The 16,131-nt window shown below is 39.0% G+C and overlaps 2 protein-coding genes across 4 annotated transcripts in view; both read right to left on the bottom strand.

Annotated features, from left to right (window-relative positions):
• Nucleotides 1–1,299, bottom strand: part of rasef2 (RAS and EF-hand domain containing 2) — a 45,843-nt gene extending 44,544 nt beyond the window's left edge. Inside the window, exon 1 of the mRNA XM_061894801.1 lies at nucleotides 914–1,299. Coding sequence (XP_061750785.1) covers nucleotides 914–1,197 — 284 coding nt within the window. The 5' untranslated portion in view covers nucleotides 1,198–1,299. The remainder of the gene's footprint in view (nucleotides 1–913) is intronic.
• A 5,164-nt stretch (nucleotides 1,300–6,463) lies between these two features.
• sema4ba (sema domain, immunoglobulin domain (Ig), transmembrane domain (TM) and short cytoplasmic domain, (semaphorin) 4Ba) overlaps nucleotides 6,464–16,131 on the bottom strand; it is a 209,212-nt gene continuing 199,544 nt past the window's right edge. For all 3 annotated transcript variants that reach the window (XM_061894807.1, XM_061894806.1, XM_061894809.1), the window contains exon 15: nucleotides 6,464–12,639. In XM_061894807.1, the coding sequence (XP_061750791.1) occupies nucleotides 11,867–12,639 (773 nt within the window). In that variant the 3' untranslated portion in view covers nucleotides 6,464–11,866. The remainder of the gene's footprint in view (nucleotides 12,640–16,131) is intronic.

Genomic DNA, 16,131 nt, shown 5'->3' on the forward strand with positions numbered 1-16,131 from the left:
ACAGATGTAGCGACCAAACGTAGTTACTGACAGTGGTTTTATGAAGTGTTCCTGAGCCCATGTGGTGATGTCCTTTACACACCGATGTAGGTTTTTGATGCAGTACCGCCTGAGGGATCGAAGGTCCGTAATATAATCGCTTACGTGCAGTGATTTCTCCAGATTCTCTGAACCTTTTGATGATTTTACGGACCGTAGATGGTAAAATCCCAAAAATCATTGCAATAGCTCGTTGAGATATGTCGTTCTAAAACTGTTCGACAATTTGCTTACAAATTGGTGACCCTCGCCTCATCCTTGTTTGTGAATTACTTTGCATTTCATTAAAGCTGCTTTTACACCACATCATGGCACCCACCTGTTCCCAATTAGCCTGCACACCTGTGGGATGTTCCATATAAGTGTTTGATGAGCATTCCTCAACTTATCAGTATTTATTGCCACCTTTCCCAACTTCTTGGTCACGTGTTGCTGGCATCAAATTCTAAAGTTAATGATTATTTGCAAAAAAAAAACAAAATGTTTATCAGTTTGAACATCAAATATGTTGTCTTTGTAGCATATTCAACTGAATATGGGTTGAAAATTATTTGCAAATCATTGTATTCCGTTTATATTTACATCTAACACAATTTCCCAACTCATATGGAAACAGGGTTGTATGTGTATATGTATAAATACATGTATTTATGTACATTTGACTACTATGGTCAGCTTATAATAATAGGTTAAAACCCATATTAGTAAAATATCTTATAGTATTTTTTTTGGTTATAATAAATAATTATATTATTGCACTAAGCAGAGGCAATGGAAAGCGAGCCAAAAATGGCCGCCGTGCCGTACTTTGGACACCCTTGCTGCAAGGTGAACGAGCTCCATATGTTGTGAGTTAAAGGGCGACCGGACTCACTTATCAGACAGAACACTTTCAGCGTCGAACCGGTTGGCGAAGTCCATGCTGGTGTTGGCAGCATGTGCCGGAGACGCCTGGAAAACCTCCCGGAACCTGCAGGAGAACCTGCTGTAGTCGATGCATCCCTCCTCGTCCGCCTCGAACTTCCCGAACAGAGTCCGGACCTCGGCCTCTGGGACGTTGAGCTCCTCGCAAACCTCCGCGAAGTCCTCGAACTCGATCTTACCCGACTGGTTTACGTCACAGGCGGAGAAGAGCTTTTGTAGGTTGGCTGCCTCCATGTTCTCCAAACTTCAAGCATTTAAAAACTCCAAGCGGACGAGCTCATTTTACTCAAGTTTATCAATCCTCGAGAGTCCCAAACACTCATACTGCCTCATCTGATTGGCCGTTTAAACCCCGAGGAGGCGGGGCTTAGCCTCTCCTGCTGCGAGAACCCTGCCAATAACGTGTCGTCATCAGCGTGCGTGCGCATCTCCGGCCTATTTACCTTCAAGGTGTGTGTGACGGCAGATAATTGTCTTCTGGAGCTTTTCCAATGTCTTTGTTCATTGACACTTCATACAACTAATAATTTAAAGAACAAGTCGTATTTGATTCTTTGATCTTTATTTTTGTAAAAGTCGTGCCGTTTTTGTCCAGCATGATACATACAACACGTCTGGTAAACTTCAGTACAAACAATATAGAGCAGTGATATCCCTCCCTTTAGGGAACAGTACTAAATGGTGGCTATTGAATACCGAGAAAGAAGAGCTGAGAACCAAATTGTTTGATTGCACTTATGCTACATTCATTATTATCCTAATATTTACCAGGGTATTTTTTTGTCTTTGATTTTAGCCATTTATGCATTTATTTCACACTCAGGTTGACCCATATTACAGGAAAAACAACAACGTAACAATCACAACAATCGAGAAAATAAAAGCAATACAACAATATTATCAGTTTTATTCATAATATATTCTTTTTTTTATCTATTTATAATATGTATCTGTGAGGTTTTTACTCCTGCTTTCATTTTTTTTAAATTATTACTGTGTTTCTGTCAATTTCTATAAATATTTTTTTATCATTGAAACAAATATTATTTATTAGGGCTGCGAATCTTTGGGTGTCCCACGATTCGATTCAATATCGATTCTTGGGGTAACGGTTTGATTATATATCGATTTTTTTTTTTCGATTCAACGCGATTCTCGATTCAAAAACGATATTTTTCCGATTCAAAACGATTCTGTATTATTCATTCAATACATAGGATTTCAGCAGGATCCACCCGAGTCTGCTGACATGCAAGCAGAGTAGTATATTTTTTTTCAAAAGCTTTTATAATTGTAAAGGACAATGTTTTATCAACTGATTGCAATAATGTAAATTTGATTTAACTATTAAACGAACCAAAAATATTACTTATTTTATCTTTGTGAAAATATTGGACACAGTGTGTTGTCAAGCTTATGAGATGCGATGCAAATGTAAGCCACTGTGACACTATTGTTCTTTCTTTTTTTTTTTTTATAAATATCTAATGATAATGTCAGTGAGGGATTTTTAATCACTGGTATGCTGAAATTATAACTAATATTGATACTGTTGTTGATATTATTCATTTTTGTTTCACTACTTTTGGTTTGTTCTGTGTCGTGTTTGTGTTTCCCAAATTGCTCTGTTTATTGCAGTTGTGAGTGTTGCTGGGTCAGGTTTGGTTTTGGAATTGGATTGCATTGTTATGGTATTGCTGTGTAGTGGTTTGTTAGATTAATTAAAAAAAATAAAATAAAATAACAATAAAAAAATCGATTTAAAAAAAAATTAGAAGCAATTCTGAATCGCACAACGTGAGAATCGCGATTCATATTTGAATCGATTTTTTCCCACACCCCTATTATTTATGTATTTAGCATTGGTTTGCTTACTATGGTATATTATTTATTTATTTGTTCACTGTTCTGTTACAGAAAACAAGGAAACTGGATAAAATTGCTAATGTATGAAAAGGGGTAGGATTAAATGAGCTCAGCTTCTTCCTACTCCCTTTCGGACGTGCTGTAATGAAACAACTGGAAATGTGTGATGAATTACATTGTATCATATGCATGTTCCAAATAAACTGAAACTGAACTAAACTTAAGTGTGTTCATTATTCCTATTATGATATTTATAATTAGTATATACCTAATTATAATGATTATATGATATTATAGGCGAAATTTTATCACATTTATTGTGTATACTAGGTGTTCACAAAAAACCTTTACATCATAATCACTATTCTTATTCATCCCGATTCATAATTGTCTAAAATCGTTGATTTTTTTTTTATTTCAGCATTTTTTTTTCTATTTAATTAATTTTTAACATATGGTTTTAGACCATCTTCACGCAACAAAAAAGGAGCTTGTCTTAACTGTAACCTGTTTGGAAAAAGTTCCATTGTAATTATTATACCAAATGATACTTTGAAAGAATTGATTCGAATCAAGAATTGTGTTGATTTTGAGAATTGATTCTGAATTTTACCGAATCGTCACCCCAGGAATCGGAATCGGATCGAAGATTCCCATCTATAAACTTAACCTTAAACCACTGTTTCTTAACCATTGTTGGGCCGCAGCAGTACTTAGTTGTAATACACTTTTACCATGAATTGATTAACGTCAAGTTGAAAAACTTATTCGGTGTTACCATGTAGTGGTCAATTGTACGGAATATGTACTGAATATGTACTGAACTGTGCAATCTACTAATAAAAGTTTCAATCAATCAATCAATCAATCAAACCACTTGTGGCAGTAATAACCATAGCAAACAAACAGAAGAAGTCTGGCGCTAAAGTCATAGAAAAGGTCCGTAATCGCAGAAAATATGTCTAAAGGCTGTATTTTCATTTGCACTTTAATTTTATTACCAGTTTAGTTAGGAAACATATACATATATATATACATATATATATATATATATATATATATATATATATATATATATATATTATTATTATTATTCATGATTAATTTAGTTAGAATGAAGTTGTTTATTTATAGCACTATGTAATTGTATCTCCGGGTTGGGGAGGAGACCTTGCCCCAAGTGGAGGAGGTCAAGTACCTAGGAGTCTTGTTCACGAGTGGGGGAAGAGTGGATTGTGAGATCGACAGGCGGATCGGTGCGGCGTCTTCAGTAATGCAGACGTTGTACCGATCCGTTGTGGTGAAGAAGGAGCTGAACCGTAAGGCAAAGCTCTCAATTTACCGGTCGATCTACGTTCCCATCCTCACCTATGGTCATGAGCTTTGAGTCATGACCGAAAGGACAAGATCACGGGTACAAGCGGCCGAAATGAGTTTCCTCCACCGTGTGGCGGGGCTCTCCCTTAGAGATAGGGTGAGAAGCTCTGCCATCCGAGATGAGGTCAAAGTAAAGCCGCTGCTCCTCCACATGGAGAGGAGCCAGATGAGGTGGCTCGGGCATCTGGTCAGGATGCCACCCGGACGCCTCCCTAAGGAGGTGTTTAGGGCACGTCCAACCGGTAGGAGGCCACGGGGAAGACCCAGGACACGTCGGGAAGACTATGTCTCCCGGCTGGCCTGGGAACGCCTCGGGATCCCCCGGAAGAGCTAGACGAAGTGGCTGGGGAGAGAGAAGTCTGGGCCTCCCTGCTTAAGCTGCTGCCCCCGCGACCAGACCTCGGTGAAGCGGAAGAAGATGGATGGATGGATGTATTTTCATTAGTTTTTATGAATGCCTTCTATTGCTGAATATTTGGTTAGTATTTAATTTTATAATCAGCCTAACCTATGTTATGCGGACCGGGGGAAGGAGACGGCACGACAACAGAATGTCAAGCTCAACAGGTGTATTGTGCTTGATGAGTGAATGGGGTGTGTATGCTACTATGTGTTTGCATGAGAGACTATGTGTGGAAATTTACCATATGAATACCGTAAGGGTTGTCGAGGTGCATGTTGAATGATAAACGTCCAAGTCCAAAGGGGATGACCCAAGGGGAAGTCCAAGGTCAGAGCGGGGGTCGAGAGCAGGAGGGCGAAATCCGGAAGTCCAAAAACGGGGTCAAGAATCAGGGAGAGCAAACAAAGTCCAGGAGGGAAAAACAGCAGCGGAGGTACACAGCGAGGCTGGGACACTGGCACTGTGGGGAAAACGAGAGACAACACTGGGATCAGGAAACGAGGCACAAGGAAACAGGCAAGTGAGTACGAGCAAGACCAAGAGCAAGAGCAAGAGCAAGAGCAAGAGCAAGAACAAGAGCAAGACGTGATTGTTACCGCAAGCAGAGCTATGTTCCGACGACGATGAGTCAGAGTCGAAGGTCTTTATGCTGTCGTTCCTCATCCGAGCCAGGTGTGTTGGGTGTTGATTTCCTCCAGCTGCGGCGGAGTGTGGGCGCGATCTGCTTGATGAGCGTGGGTGCTCAGAGCAGAGCTTCTGAGCACCTCCACGGAGGAGGGAGGCACGGAGCTCGTGTGTGCCGTAAAAACCTAAGCTTTATTAATAATATTGTGATTAGCATATGGTTTCATATAATTGGACAGGGTTTATCCCGTTAAGCTGTAAGTAGGTTAGATATAATTATTGAATACAATTAAAATATAGAGTAAGATGACAAATTCAGTGTTAATATTTGAGAACCCCTCTCCCGTCCAAAGGCAAAACCCAGTAACTAAATTTTGGTCAAAACTGAGATAATAATTTTGGAGTTCCTAGGTGATATGCTTTACATTAGTGTATGTGATATTGTAATTTGTTCCGTAAGTAAGCTGTTACGCGCATGGCAGGACCTAGCAACTACCACATAACCGCGTAGGTACAACAGAAAAACCTAGTATCTCAAGGGACCAATTGGAGCTTCTTTGTCAGTCGCCTTATTGTCTTTAATGAGACATTTGCACGAATGGGAGCCGACGGTCAACCTGATTATGTGATATTATGGCACGAGGAGATATTTGGAAGATTGGCCCAGGACGTTGCAAGCACCTTCATTAAATGTATTGTTCTTGATTCTTCCCCTTGCATACTCTTTTGGGCAGATAACTGTGGAGGTCAAAATAAAAACTGGACGCTGTACACGGCTCTTGCCCAATGTGCAAACGCAGAATGGGGCCCACCCGAGATTGTGATAAAATATCTGGAGAAAGGGCACACGTTCATGAGACCAGATTCAATCCATGGCTCAATCGGCAAGAAAATGAAAGGTCAAGAAAACATCTATACGTTTGATGACTTTGTAGATCTTTGTAAGACAGCATCAAGATAGATTGGTTTTCCTTTGTTTTCTCAAAATGAGCTAGAAGTGAGTTACTAGGTTTTGCCTTTGGACGGGAGCCCTGCCCTGCCTTAAACAAGTGTCTGTAATTAATATGTGGAATACTTTATATACGATTTAATGCAATACAAAAATAATTTCCTGTACTTTATTTTTCTTGGTTATGGACTCACATGTTAGCATTGTTATTGTGCTTTTATTGGAGTTTTGCTTTGCCACAATCTAAAACAACAAACTGGTTATTCAAAAATAAATAGTCATTTTAGTAAAATGTATTCGATTTTTATTTGGGGGAAAAAAAATACAATAAAGTGCCTTTTTCTATATGCAATACAAAAAAATGAGAAAAAAAATGATGTATGATACAAAAAAATACATTTTCTTTTGTACACAGGCAGCTGAATTTACAAAACAATTGTACATAAAGACCTTTTTTTTAATAGTCACAATACGTGTCACATTTTAAAGAACTGACAATAGTGGTTCAATTTCTTTACAGAGCAATTATAACTTGTTGGACCAGCTTGTTTCACAATAGTAGCTCTGCCTCTTTCGGGGTTTATTCTTATGGAAGTAGCCTTTCCGACGCCATGAAAGCCACCACAGCTGCCTTTTTCTCGAAGATAACAGTCAAAGCAGGACATAGTCTGTGCGATTGATTAGAGCCACACAGCGCAGTGCAGAGAAGTGAATACTTTGCGTATTTGTGTCTGACATAAATAAACCCACGCAGTGGTTTCAACAAAGATTTGAGTCCCTAATGGAGCTTGAAGCCACGAAACAAAGAAAAGACGATGGTGACAATATTAAACCACATTTACTTCTTCTTTCTGAGTTACCTGGTTAGTTTTGTGGTACCAAGAGGCACATCTTGATTATATTCTAACAAGGCATAATGCAGATTTGTGCCTCGCAAAAAAACACCAAAGGTTTCGTAATTTCTTGTGCAGAAATCTTTGTGTTCTTTTTGAATAAAAAAAAAAAATGGCAATATGAAAAAAATGCTGCTTAGTTGATTTGAAGAAAGATGTTGTATTTTTCGGACTATAAACCGCTACTTTTGCTCTAAGCTTTATTGGACCCATGAGGTGCGACTAAATTATGAATTTCTCTTCGCTAAAGGATGAATTATGGAATGGAATTTAAAATAAATTGAACAAAGTACTAAAACAATCCACTTTACAAAACTGTTCAAACTCAAAGTGTTTGCAAAGTAAAAGGAACAAGAATCCTGATAAACATTTTGAGCCTCAATACAAAAGGAGAAATTCGTATTTATCTCATACAAGATGAATAAAGACATCAATGACTTTTGATCGTTTTACTGCCGTGTTACAGCAAACAATTAAGGTATTAATTAAGGTAACAATTAAGGTAATATTTACAAAACCTTTCTATGCAATCATCTCATTTCACAACATACTGTATATAGCTCCAGCTAATAGTCCGATGAAGTTAATACATGCAAAGATCTGTTTTTCTTCTAAAATTTAGTGGGTGCGGCTTATAGTCCGTATACTGTAATACGGTGATTAATCAAATGCATGAACTTTATGTGTATAAGAAATGAAGTTATTGCTTTAATGGGTTGAAGACAATACAATTTAAAATGATGTTTCCACTCATAAAAACATTCACACCAGATGATGGATAAAAACAAAAAACACACATGAATTATTTCCCTTTGTGAACACACATTTGGCCACGTCATTTTTTAATATCTAAGCCAAGAACTGCTGCGATGGAAACGTTAAGTGATACAATAATTGACGTTTTGGTTTGCAGTGCCATGTTTGATCTTAAAGTGATAGCTCTAGTGTTTGTGCTTACTTGTTGTCGGGTTCATCTCTTACCTTCCCACGGTGTGCGTTTGCATAGACTGCCTGTGTTATTACCTGAAACAGGTTTATGTTCCCCTTAAATCGCATATTTGGTCGATGAAAATAAACTGTTATAAGTCAGGCTTCATACACTGATGATGATTGGTGTCTTTATGTTAATCCCGCTTTTTTAAATACAGGGTACTACCTCAACTTGAGAGTGTTTTGAGAGAATCGCTGTCTCCCGGCTAATGTGGGTTACAACGGCAGGCATTTATCCATGAGAATATGAAGAAGCTGCTGATGGTATGTTTGATGAAGAAGCAGCTGGAGGGAGATACCATAGAAGTTCACTCTCCGAGGTGTAAATGCTGTACATTGTTATTACATTACTTCGAAAAAACTACTGTAGTCGTTAGCAGTACATTCTGATGTATTGTTTTTATACAATATTTATTCTCAACATGTTTGTTTTTTCTTTTAAAAGGCATGTTACATGTAAAAAATGTGCTGCTTTGTAGGGGCCGAGCACAAATTAAATGAATGATATTAATGAATTTTAAATGCAGGACATTGATTTAAGATACAAATGTTGGAGTTAAGAGCGCAGTCTAGTGGGTAGCCTAGGACGGAGCTGACTCTCTTGGTTGCTTTGTTGAGTGTGTTCCTGTCCCAGCAGGCGATGGCGTGTGGGTGTTGAAATGGTGTTTTTGTTTTGTTTTTTTGTTCGTCTATGCATGGTGCTATCCAGTGACGTGCTGTCAGGGGAGGCAAGTGAGGCAGCGCCTCACCTACCACCAGGTGGCTTAAACATGAGATGTTCCAAAACGAAGTAATAAAATATAATACGTTTTAATATTTCTCTTTTTGTTTATGCTTTATATGCGATTTCTGTGTGGTTCCTGTATATTTTGATAATTTTCATGGTCAAAATCGTGGAAATTCCATGTTTCCTGATGCAGCAGATGAGAAGTGAGGCAGACACAGGCGGTGCCTCCCCGGCTACACACAGTGTGTATTGGGGCGGTGCCTCCCCGGCTACACACAGTGTGTATTGGGGGTGCGTGCGAGGGGGCGCATTCTTGTTGCCACGTGGAAAAGGCAGGTCTTGAGGCAGCAAGTACCTCTGCCTCAAGGTAGGGGGCGATATATTGTCAACTTGCAGTTCAATGCCTCAGCAGTACTCTGACTTGCCACATTGGGAGAAGTGGGGGCGCTCAAGCTAGCAGACACAGCTCTCTCCAGCAGAAGGCAGCATATTTTTCTTTTCTTTTTTTTTTTAACGGTATTTATAACAGATATGGAATTTTTATTAGAGTAAGCCAGCATTTGTGGGTGTTTTTTGTCAGATGCAAAAATATTGTTTAATTTCTTGGAATTAAATTGAATTAAATGAATGTGTCTGCCAACATGGAGGATTATATACTGTATCCAAGATCAAATACTTCTCTAAACTGGACTTTAAGACAAAATGAATGCGATCATACAAAATACGTTTTCATGGAGGATAGCTATTGCTGCTTCAGATACAAATACAGAAAGGTAATATACACTCACAGTACTTGATTTATTTTTGTTAAAAGCAAATGGGACCAAAAATTTTTTTAAAAAGAACTTTATCAAATAGTTTTTTTGGACTCATTTATCATATCATATCATCATGATAACGTTTTTATGAAAGCGAATAACTCCCTTTTTTCCCCTGTAACTCTAATGTGCAACCTAAATCAACAATGACGAGATTTGCACATATGAATTTAAGTAAAAAAAAAAGAACAAAAAAAAGTATGTATGCCTCACCTGGTGTTAAGTTGACTGCACGTCACTGGTGCTATCGTATATGCACAATGTGTTACAGAATGTTTTGCTTTTTTGTGTGTGTGTTTTACTTTTGTAGCTGTGTGTATACATGGCTCTGCTGAAGTGGCAGCTGGTTGAATCAGATCCGTGATTACGTCCTTTTCAGTGTCCCTCTTTTTTTTTCATGTATTGTATACCTTATTTGTTGGGGAATTGTAGTATTTGCACTGCAACCGTCATATTGAATAGATGTACTCTGTCTCGTATTGTTGCCTGTGCTCAATGTTTCCTGTTTATTCTTCTCACACTGTTGGTCTAAATTTTTGTTACAATGTACTGATTTTTTTTTTTCTACGTGTGGTAACGCCACCATGATATAGCATTTGTATAAAAATCCTTGAACAATGTAACATTGATTCTAAATGTGTTCATCACCGAATGGGGAACTGGGTTGGATTAAAAAGGTTGTCTTCTTCCCACTTCCTGCCAGGCAGAGCTGGATTGTCATGATTACATACTGTATATTTGTGTTTGCATTAAATGACGTAATATGATTACGTGTCATCGATCTTGTACTTTACGGTGTAATTGCCTGAAGTAAATGGAAAAAAAGGAAGAAAAGAAAGAAAGAAGACTGTAAATTGAGGTCCTACTGTACTTTTTACTGATGTGCTTCCTGTTGCAATATGGTTAAATCAGGGGTGTCAAACGTAAGGCCCGAGGCCCGGATCAGGCCCGCAAATAGGTTTTATCCGGCCCGCGGGATGAGTTTGCTAGGTATAAATATTAACCTGAATTTTTTTAATGAAAGAAATAGCTGTTCTTAAACTGTCCACTGGATGTAGCAATAGCAATTATTTGTATTTTTGTAGATGATGCTACATATGTACAAAATAAACCACATGATGTTGGTACATCAGTTGAGGAAAATGATCAAAATACATAAATAACATCCTGTAATTTGATTTTGATATGTTTTTTCTATCTTGATAGATTGAAAATCAACACCAATGAGTTGACTGATGAACATGACCTCATAATTTATTCAGAAAGTATAAATAACGACACATAAAGATAGAATACTATTAACCGCAACATGTAAGTGTAAAAAAAACAAAAAACATCATTATGCCTAGTGTGTGAATGTTGTTTGTCCGTGTTGGCCCTGTGATGAGGTGAGGACTTGTCCAGGGTGTACACCGCCTTCCGCCCGAATGCAATGGAGATAGGCTCCAGCACCCCCCGCAACCCCAATAGGGACAAGCGGTAGGAAATGGATGGATGGATGGAAAATTTGTACATTTTCAGAATGTGCTTGTTCTATTTGGAAGTAATCGTGCAGTGATTTTACCAATCCGAACCACTTGAGAGTGGATTTTTCTCCATGTGGACCCTGATCTAAAATGTGTTTGACACCCCTGGGTTAAATATGTGCTTTGTGTTGACCTTGCTACAGTACAGTAGACAGTGCATAGCCTCAGTGATTGCTAGGCTCCTATTGGCTGGTTTAAATACCTTTCTTCAAAGTGATAAGGACGGACTGAGGGGCAGCGCTATAAAAGTCTAACAGAGCTCCTAAAACCAGAACAGGGGAACTTTAGGAATACACTAGTGACTCATTTTTCCCCAAAACGGATTTTTTAAAAATAGAATCAGATGAATACGGAACACATGGGGTTGATTTCTTTGTAGAAACGCATGGCAGGTATGAATGACCAAGTGCTCTCACGGGCAGTACAGTAGTATGGCTCATGGGCCGCATCATGTGTGAAAAACTTGGCCTTGGCGGGAGTCTTTGCAAGCACGACTTACATTCTGTTGTATCGTGAAAGCACCAAAATGTCTGAAGGCGATCAGTGCGCTTTGAAAGCATCGAAAGAAATGTCCATGAACCACGGGAACAGCACGAGTGAGGACAAAGTGCAAACGTCATGTGATGAAACGTCCCCCCCGACCCCCCACTCCTTTTTTCCCATTGAGTACTTCAGCGGGCGCTCGCTCGCTCGCTCGTGTTCATTCACTCAAAGTAGTCCCAAGCAGTCTTTACACCACCGAGTCTTTTATCTCCGATCCCAGTCTGACCCGAGGCCGTGGGCTGCTGGACGAGATCTCCACTCGGCTATCCTGCAAGTCCTGAGGCCTCTTCTCCGCCTCGGAGAAGCTCTTGCTGTTGTCAGGCGACGGGCACTCGTGCGACGGCGTGCCGCAGATGTAGTTGTCGTGGAGTGTCTGGTAGCCCTTGTGGTCCGTCACGGTGGCGGCCGCCGCGTTGCCGTTGAGCGGCAAGTTCTCCACGGGCTTCGCCGCCGTCCTGGGCTTCTTCTGCTGCATGTTGGGGCACTCGCCCTCCTTTAGCATGGACTTCATGTGGTCGCGGTGCCGGTAGACCACGAACAGGGAGAAGACCAGCAGGGAGAAGGCCAAGAGGGCGCAGACCACGATGAGCTCGTTCCAGTAGGTCTTGGCGTTGATCTGCGGGGAGCGAGCCTCGCCGGGCAGGATGACGAACTCTTCTTGCGGCGCGGCCGGCGCCCCCGTGCGGCCCGTCTGGGTGCTGCTCTCGCGCTTGGCCTCGCCCCTCACGCAGTAGTTGGCCAGCAGCTGTCGGAAGCCTTCCTCCACGGACCAGCACTCGTAGGTCTCTCGTCGGTCAGCCTGGGCCACCACCACCAGACCCCCATCCGGACTCGGGTAATGAAAGTGACCCGAACTCTCGCTGAACGCCCACGCCCTCTCCGCCAGATTGGAACGCAGCTCGCAAGGCAAGACTTGGAAGGTGTTGGCGGGAATAGTGATCAACTGGCATGTCGACGCTCCTGTGGGGACATGAAGATGAATCACGCTGCACGTCACAGAGCTCACTTTTGATTGACGCTGACAGATAAATATGCATATAACAATATGTTTAATGTGTAATATGATTGTTGCGGTTGGAAGCTGCCTTATTTACAGTAGTTGACTGACAGTTAATGCAGAGCACACTAATAAATAACTTTTTTTTTTTTTTTAGCAAACTGGGATGTATCATCTTTAGGGAACCATAGCATTTTTATACCAACTCCATGCTTCTCAAAACTGATACAGATAACTTATTTATAATTATTATTTTTTGTAATTTACAAACCCTGTTTCCATATGAGTTGGGAAATTAAGTTAGATGTGAATATAAACGGAATACAATGATTTGCAAATCCTTTTCAACCCATATTCAATTGAATGGACTACAAAGACAAAATATTTGATGTACAAACTCATAAACTTTATGTACCCGCACTCTTTTTTTTACGAAGCCACGCTGTTGTACTACATGCTGAATGTGGCTTGGCATTGTCTTGCTGAAATAAGCAGGGGCGTCCATGAAAAAGATGGCGCTTAGATGGCAGCATATGTTGTTCCAAAACCTGCATGTACCTTTCAGCATTAATGGTGCCTTCACAGATGTGTAAGTTACCCATGCCTTGGGCACTAATACACCCCTATACCATCACAGATGCCGGCTTTTGAACTTTGCATCGATAACAGTCTGGATGGTTTGCTTCCTTTTTGATCCGGATGACACAATGTTGAATATTTCCAAAAACAATTTGAAATGTGGACTCGTCAGACCACAGAACACTTTTCCACTTCGCATTAGTCCATCTTAGATGATCTCGGGCCCAGAGGAACCGGCAACGTTTCTGGATGCTGTTGATAAATGGCTTTTGCTTTGCGTAGTAGAGCTTTAACTTGCATTTACATATGTAGCAACAACATTTTTTTAGTGACAGTGGTTTTCTGAAGTGTTCCTAAGCCAATGTGGTTATATCTTTTAGAGATTGATGTCGGTTTTAGATGCAGTGCCATCTGAGGGATCGAAGGTCACAGTCCTTCAATGTTGGTTTCCGACCATGCCGCTTACGTGGAGGGATTTCTCCAGATTCTCTGAACTTTTTGATGATAATTTGGACCGTAGATGTTGAAATCATGGAATTTCTTACAATTGCACTTTGAGAAACGTTGTTCTTCAACTGTTTGACTATTTGCTCACGCTGTTGTGGCACCTCGCCCCATCCTTTTCTTGTGAAAGACTGAGCATTTTTTTGAAGCTGTTTTTATACCCAATCATGGCACCCACCTCTTCCCAATTAGCCTGCACCCCTGTGGGATGTTCCGAATAAGTGTTTGATGAGCATTCCTCAACTTTATCAGTATTCATTGCCACCTTTCTCAACTTCTTTGTCACGTGTTGCTGGCATCAAATTCTAAAGGTAATGATTATTTGCAAAAAAAAAACGTTTTTTCAGTTTGAACATCAAATATGTTGTCTTTGTAGCATATTGAACTGAATATGGGTTGAAAATGATTTGCAAATCATTGTATTCCGTTTATATTTACATCTAACACAATTTCCCAACTCATATGGAAACAGGGTTTTTAGATTTAACTGTAGCTTCTGCTCACCTGGAGGGAAGAAAGAATCAAACGAGGGTGGCTTTGACAAAATCTAGTGACTTCACTGTAAATATAGATAAATAAAAACAACTAGGAGATCAGTGGCCAGAATTTTACTGTAAAATGTACTAGTAGCTTTTGCACCAAATTACTGTACATTTAAAAACGGTACCAGCTTTAATGGGAAAAATGCAGTTTTTACTATAAAATCGATGGCTGTTGTTTGTACAGTGCATTACTGTAAAATATATATATTATTTTAACAGTAAAATCCCTGTCATTTTTTTTATAGTACATTACTGTTAAAAAAAAACTCAGTACCTTTGTTAGTTTTATAGTAAAATTCTGGCAACTGACTTGCTGGTTTTCTTTACCGTAAAATCTACAGTTGTTTACAATTATCACTAAACAGTACCACTGTTATTTTTACAGTAAAATTTTAGCAAGTTTTTAATTACAAAATCAAAGGTCATTGATTTCACAGTTCAATACCTTTCATTAAATTAATTTTTGTATTGTGAAATCTGTGGCTGTAGTTTTTTTCAGTGCTTTACTATAAATTGAAAAACTGTACCATTTTTATTTTTATGGTAGAATTCTAGCGACTGACCTGCCATTTTCTTACTGCAAAATCTAAGGTCATTGTTTTTACAGTTCATTACTCTAAAGTTCTGCGATGAGGTGGCGACTTGTCCAGGGTGTACCCCGCCTTCCGCTCGATTGTACCTGAGATAGGCGCCAGCGCCCCCCGCGACCCCAAAAGGGAATAAGCGGTAAAAAATGGATGGATGGATACTCTGAAGTTTTTGTTTTTTTACCGTAAAATGTAGATTCTTATTTATAGTGCATTACTGCAAATTGAAAAACAATAGACCCATTATTTTTACAGTGGAATTCTGGCAACTAACCTGGTAGTTTTTACTGTAAAATCTGCAGTCCCTTACAACATTACTATAAATCAAATAACGGTACTGCTGTTATTTTTTACAGCAAAATTTTGGCGATTGACCAGCCAGTCAGCCATAAATCTAAGCTCATTGTTTATGCAATGCATTACTGTAAATTACGTTTTTTAATTTACCGTAAAATCTACAGTCATTTTTACAATGCATTACTATAAATCCAACAACTGGTACTGATCAAATCTTTGATGGTCAAATCTTTCAGTTGACCAGCTAGTTTGTAGCCATAGAATCTGAGGTAATTGTCTTTTTACAGTGCATTACTGTAAATTAAATTTTTTTACAGGAAAATATGCAGTCATTTTTTCAGTGCATTACTGTAAATTGAAAAACCAAACCATTGTTATGTTTACGCTACAATTCTATTGACTAAACTATCAGTCTTTTTTTTTTACCAATAAAATCCAAGATCATTGTCTTTACAGTGCACTACAGTAAATTATTATTATTTTGTTTTTTAAATTGCAAGAAAAACGGTACCACTGTTATTTTTACAGCAACATTTTGGCAACTGACCTGCCAGTTTTTTTTACCCTAAAATCAAAGCTGATGGTTTTTGCAGAGCACTACTGTAAATTAAGTTTGTTTGTGTTATCGTACAATCTACAGTCATTTTTACAGAACGTTACTGTAAATTAAAAAAATATTCCATTGTTATTTTTACGGTATAATCCTAGCGACTGAAACTTCCAGTTTGTCACTGTAAAATCTAAAGTCATTGCTTTTACACTTTATTACTGTAAATACATAATTTTTTTTACGGTAAAAATATAAGGTTGTTGTTTTTATTGTTCCTTAATGTAAGCGGAAATAGTGCCACCAATATTTGTATGGTAAAATTCTGCCAACTGACCTGCTAGATTTTATTATAAAATATACAATCGCTGTTTTCAAAGAGTATTTCTGTAAATTAAG

Source organism: Nerophis ophidion, linkage group LG03, assembly GCF_033978795.1.
Source record: "Nerophis ophidion isolate RoL-2023_Sa linkage group LG03, RoL_Noph_v1.0, whole genome shotgun sequence".
NCBI classification, from domain to species: domain Eukaryota; kingdom Metazoa; phylum Chordata; class Actinopteri; order Syngnathiformes; family Syngnathidae; genus Nerophis; species Nerophis ophidion.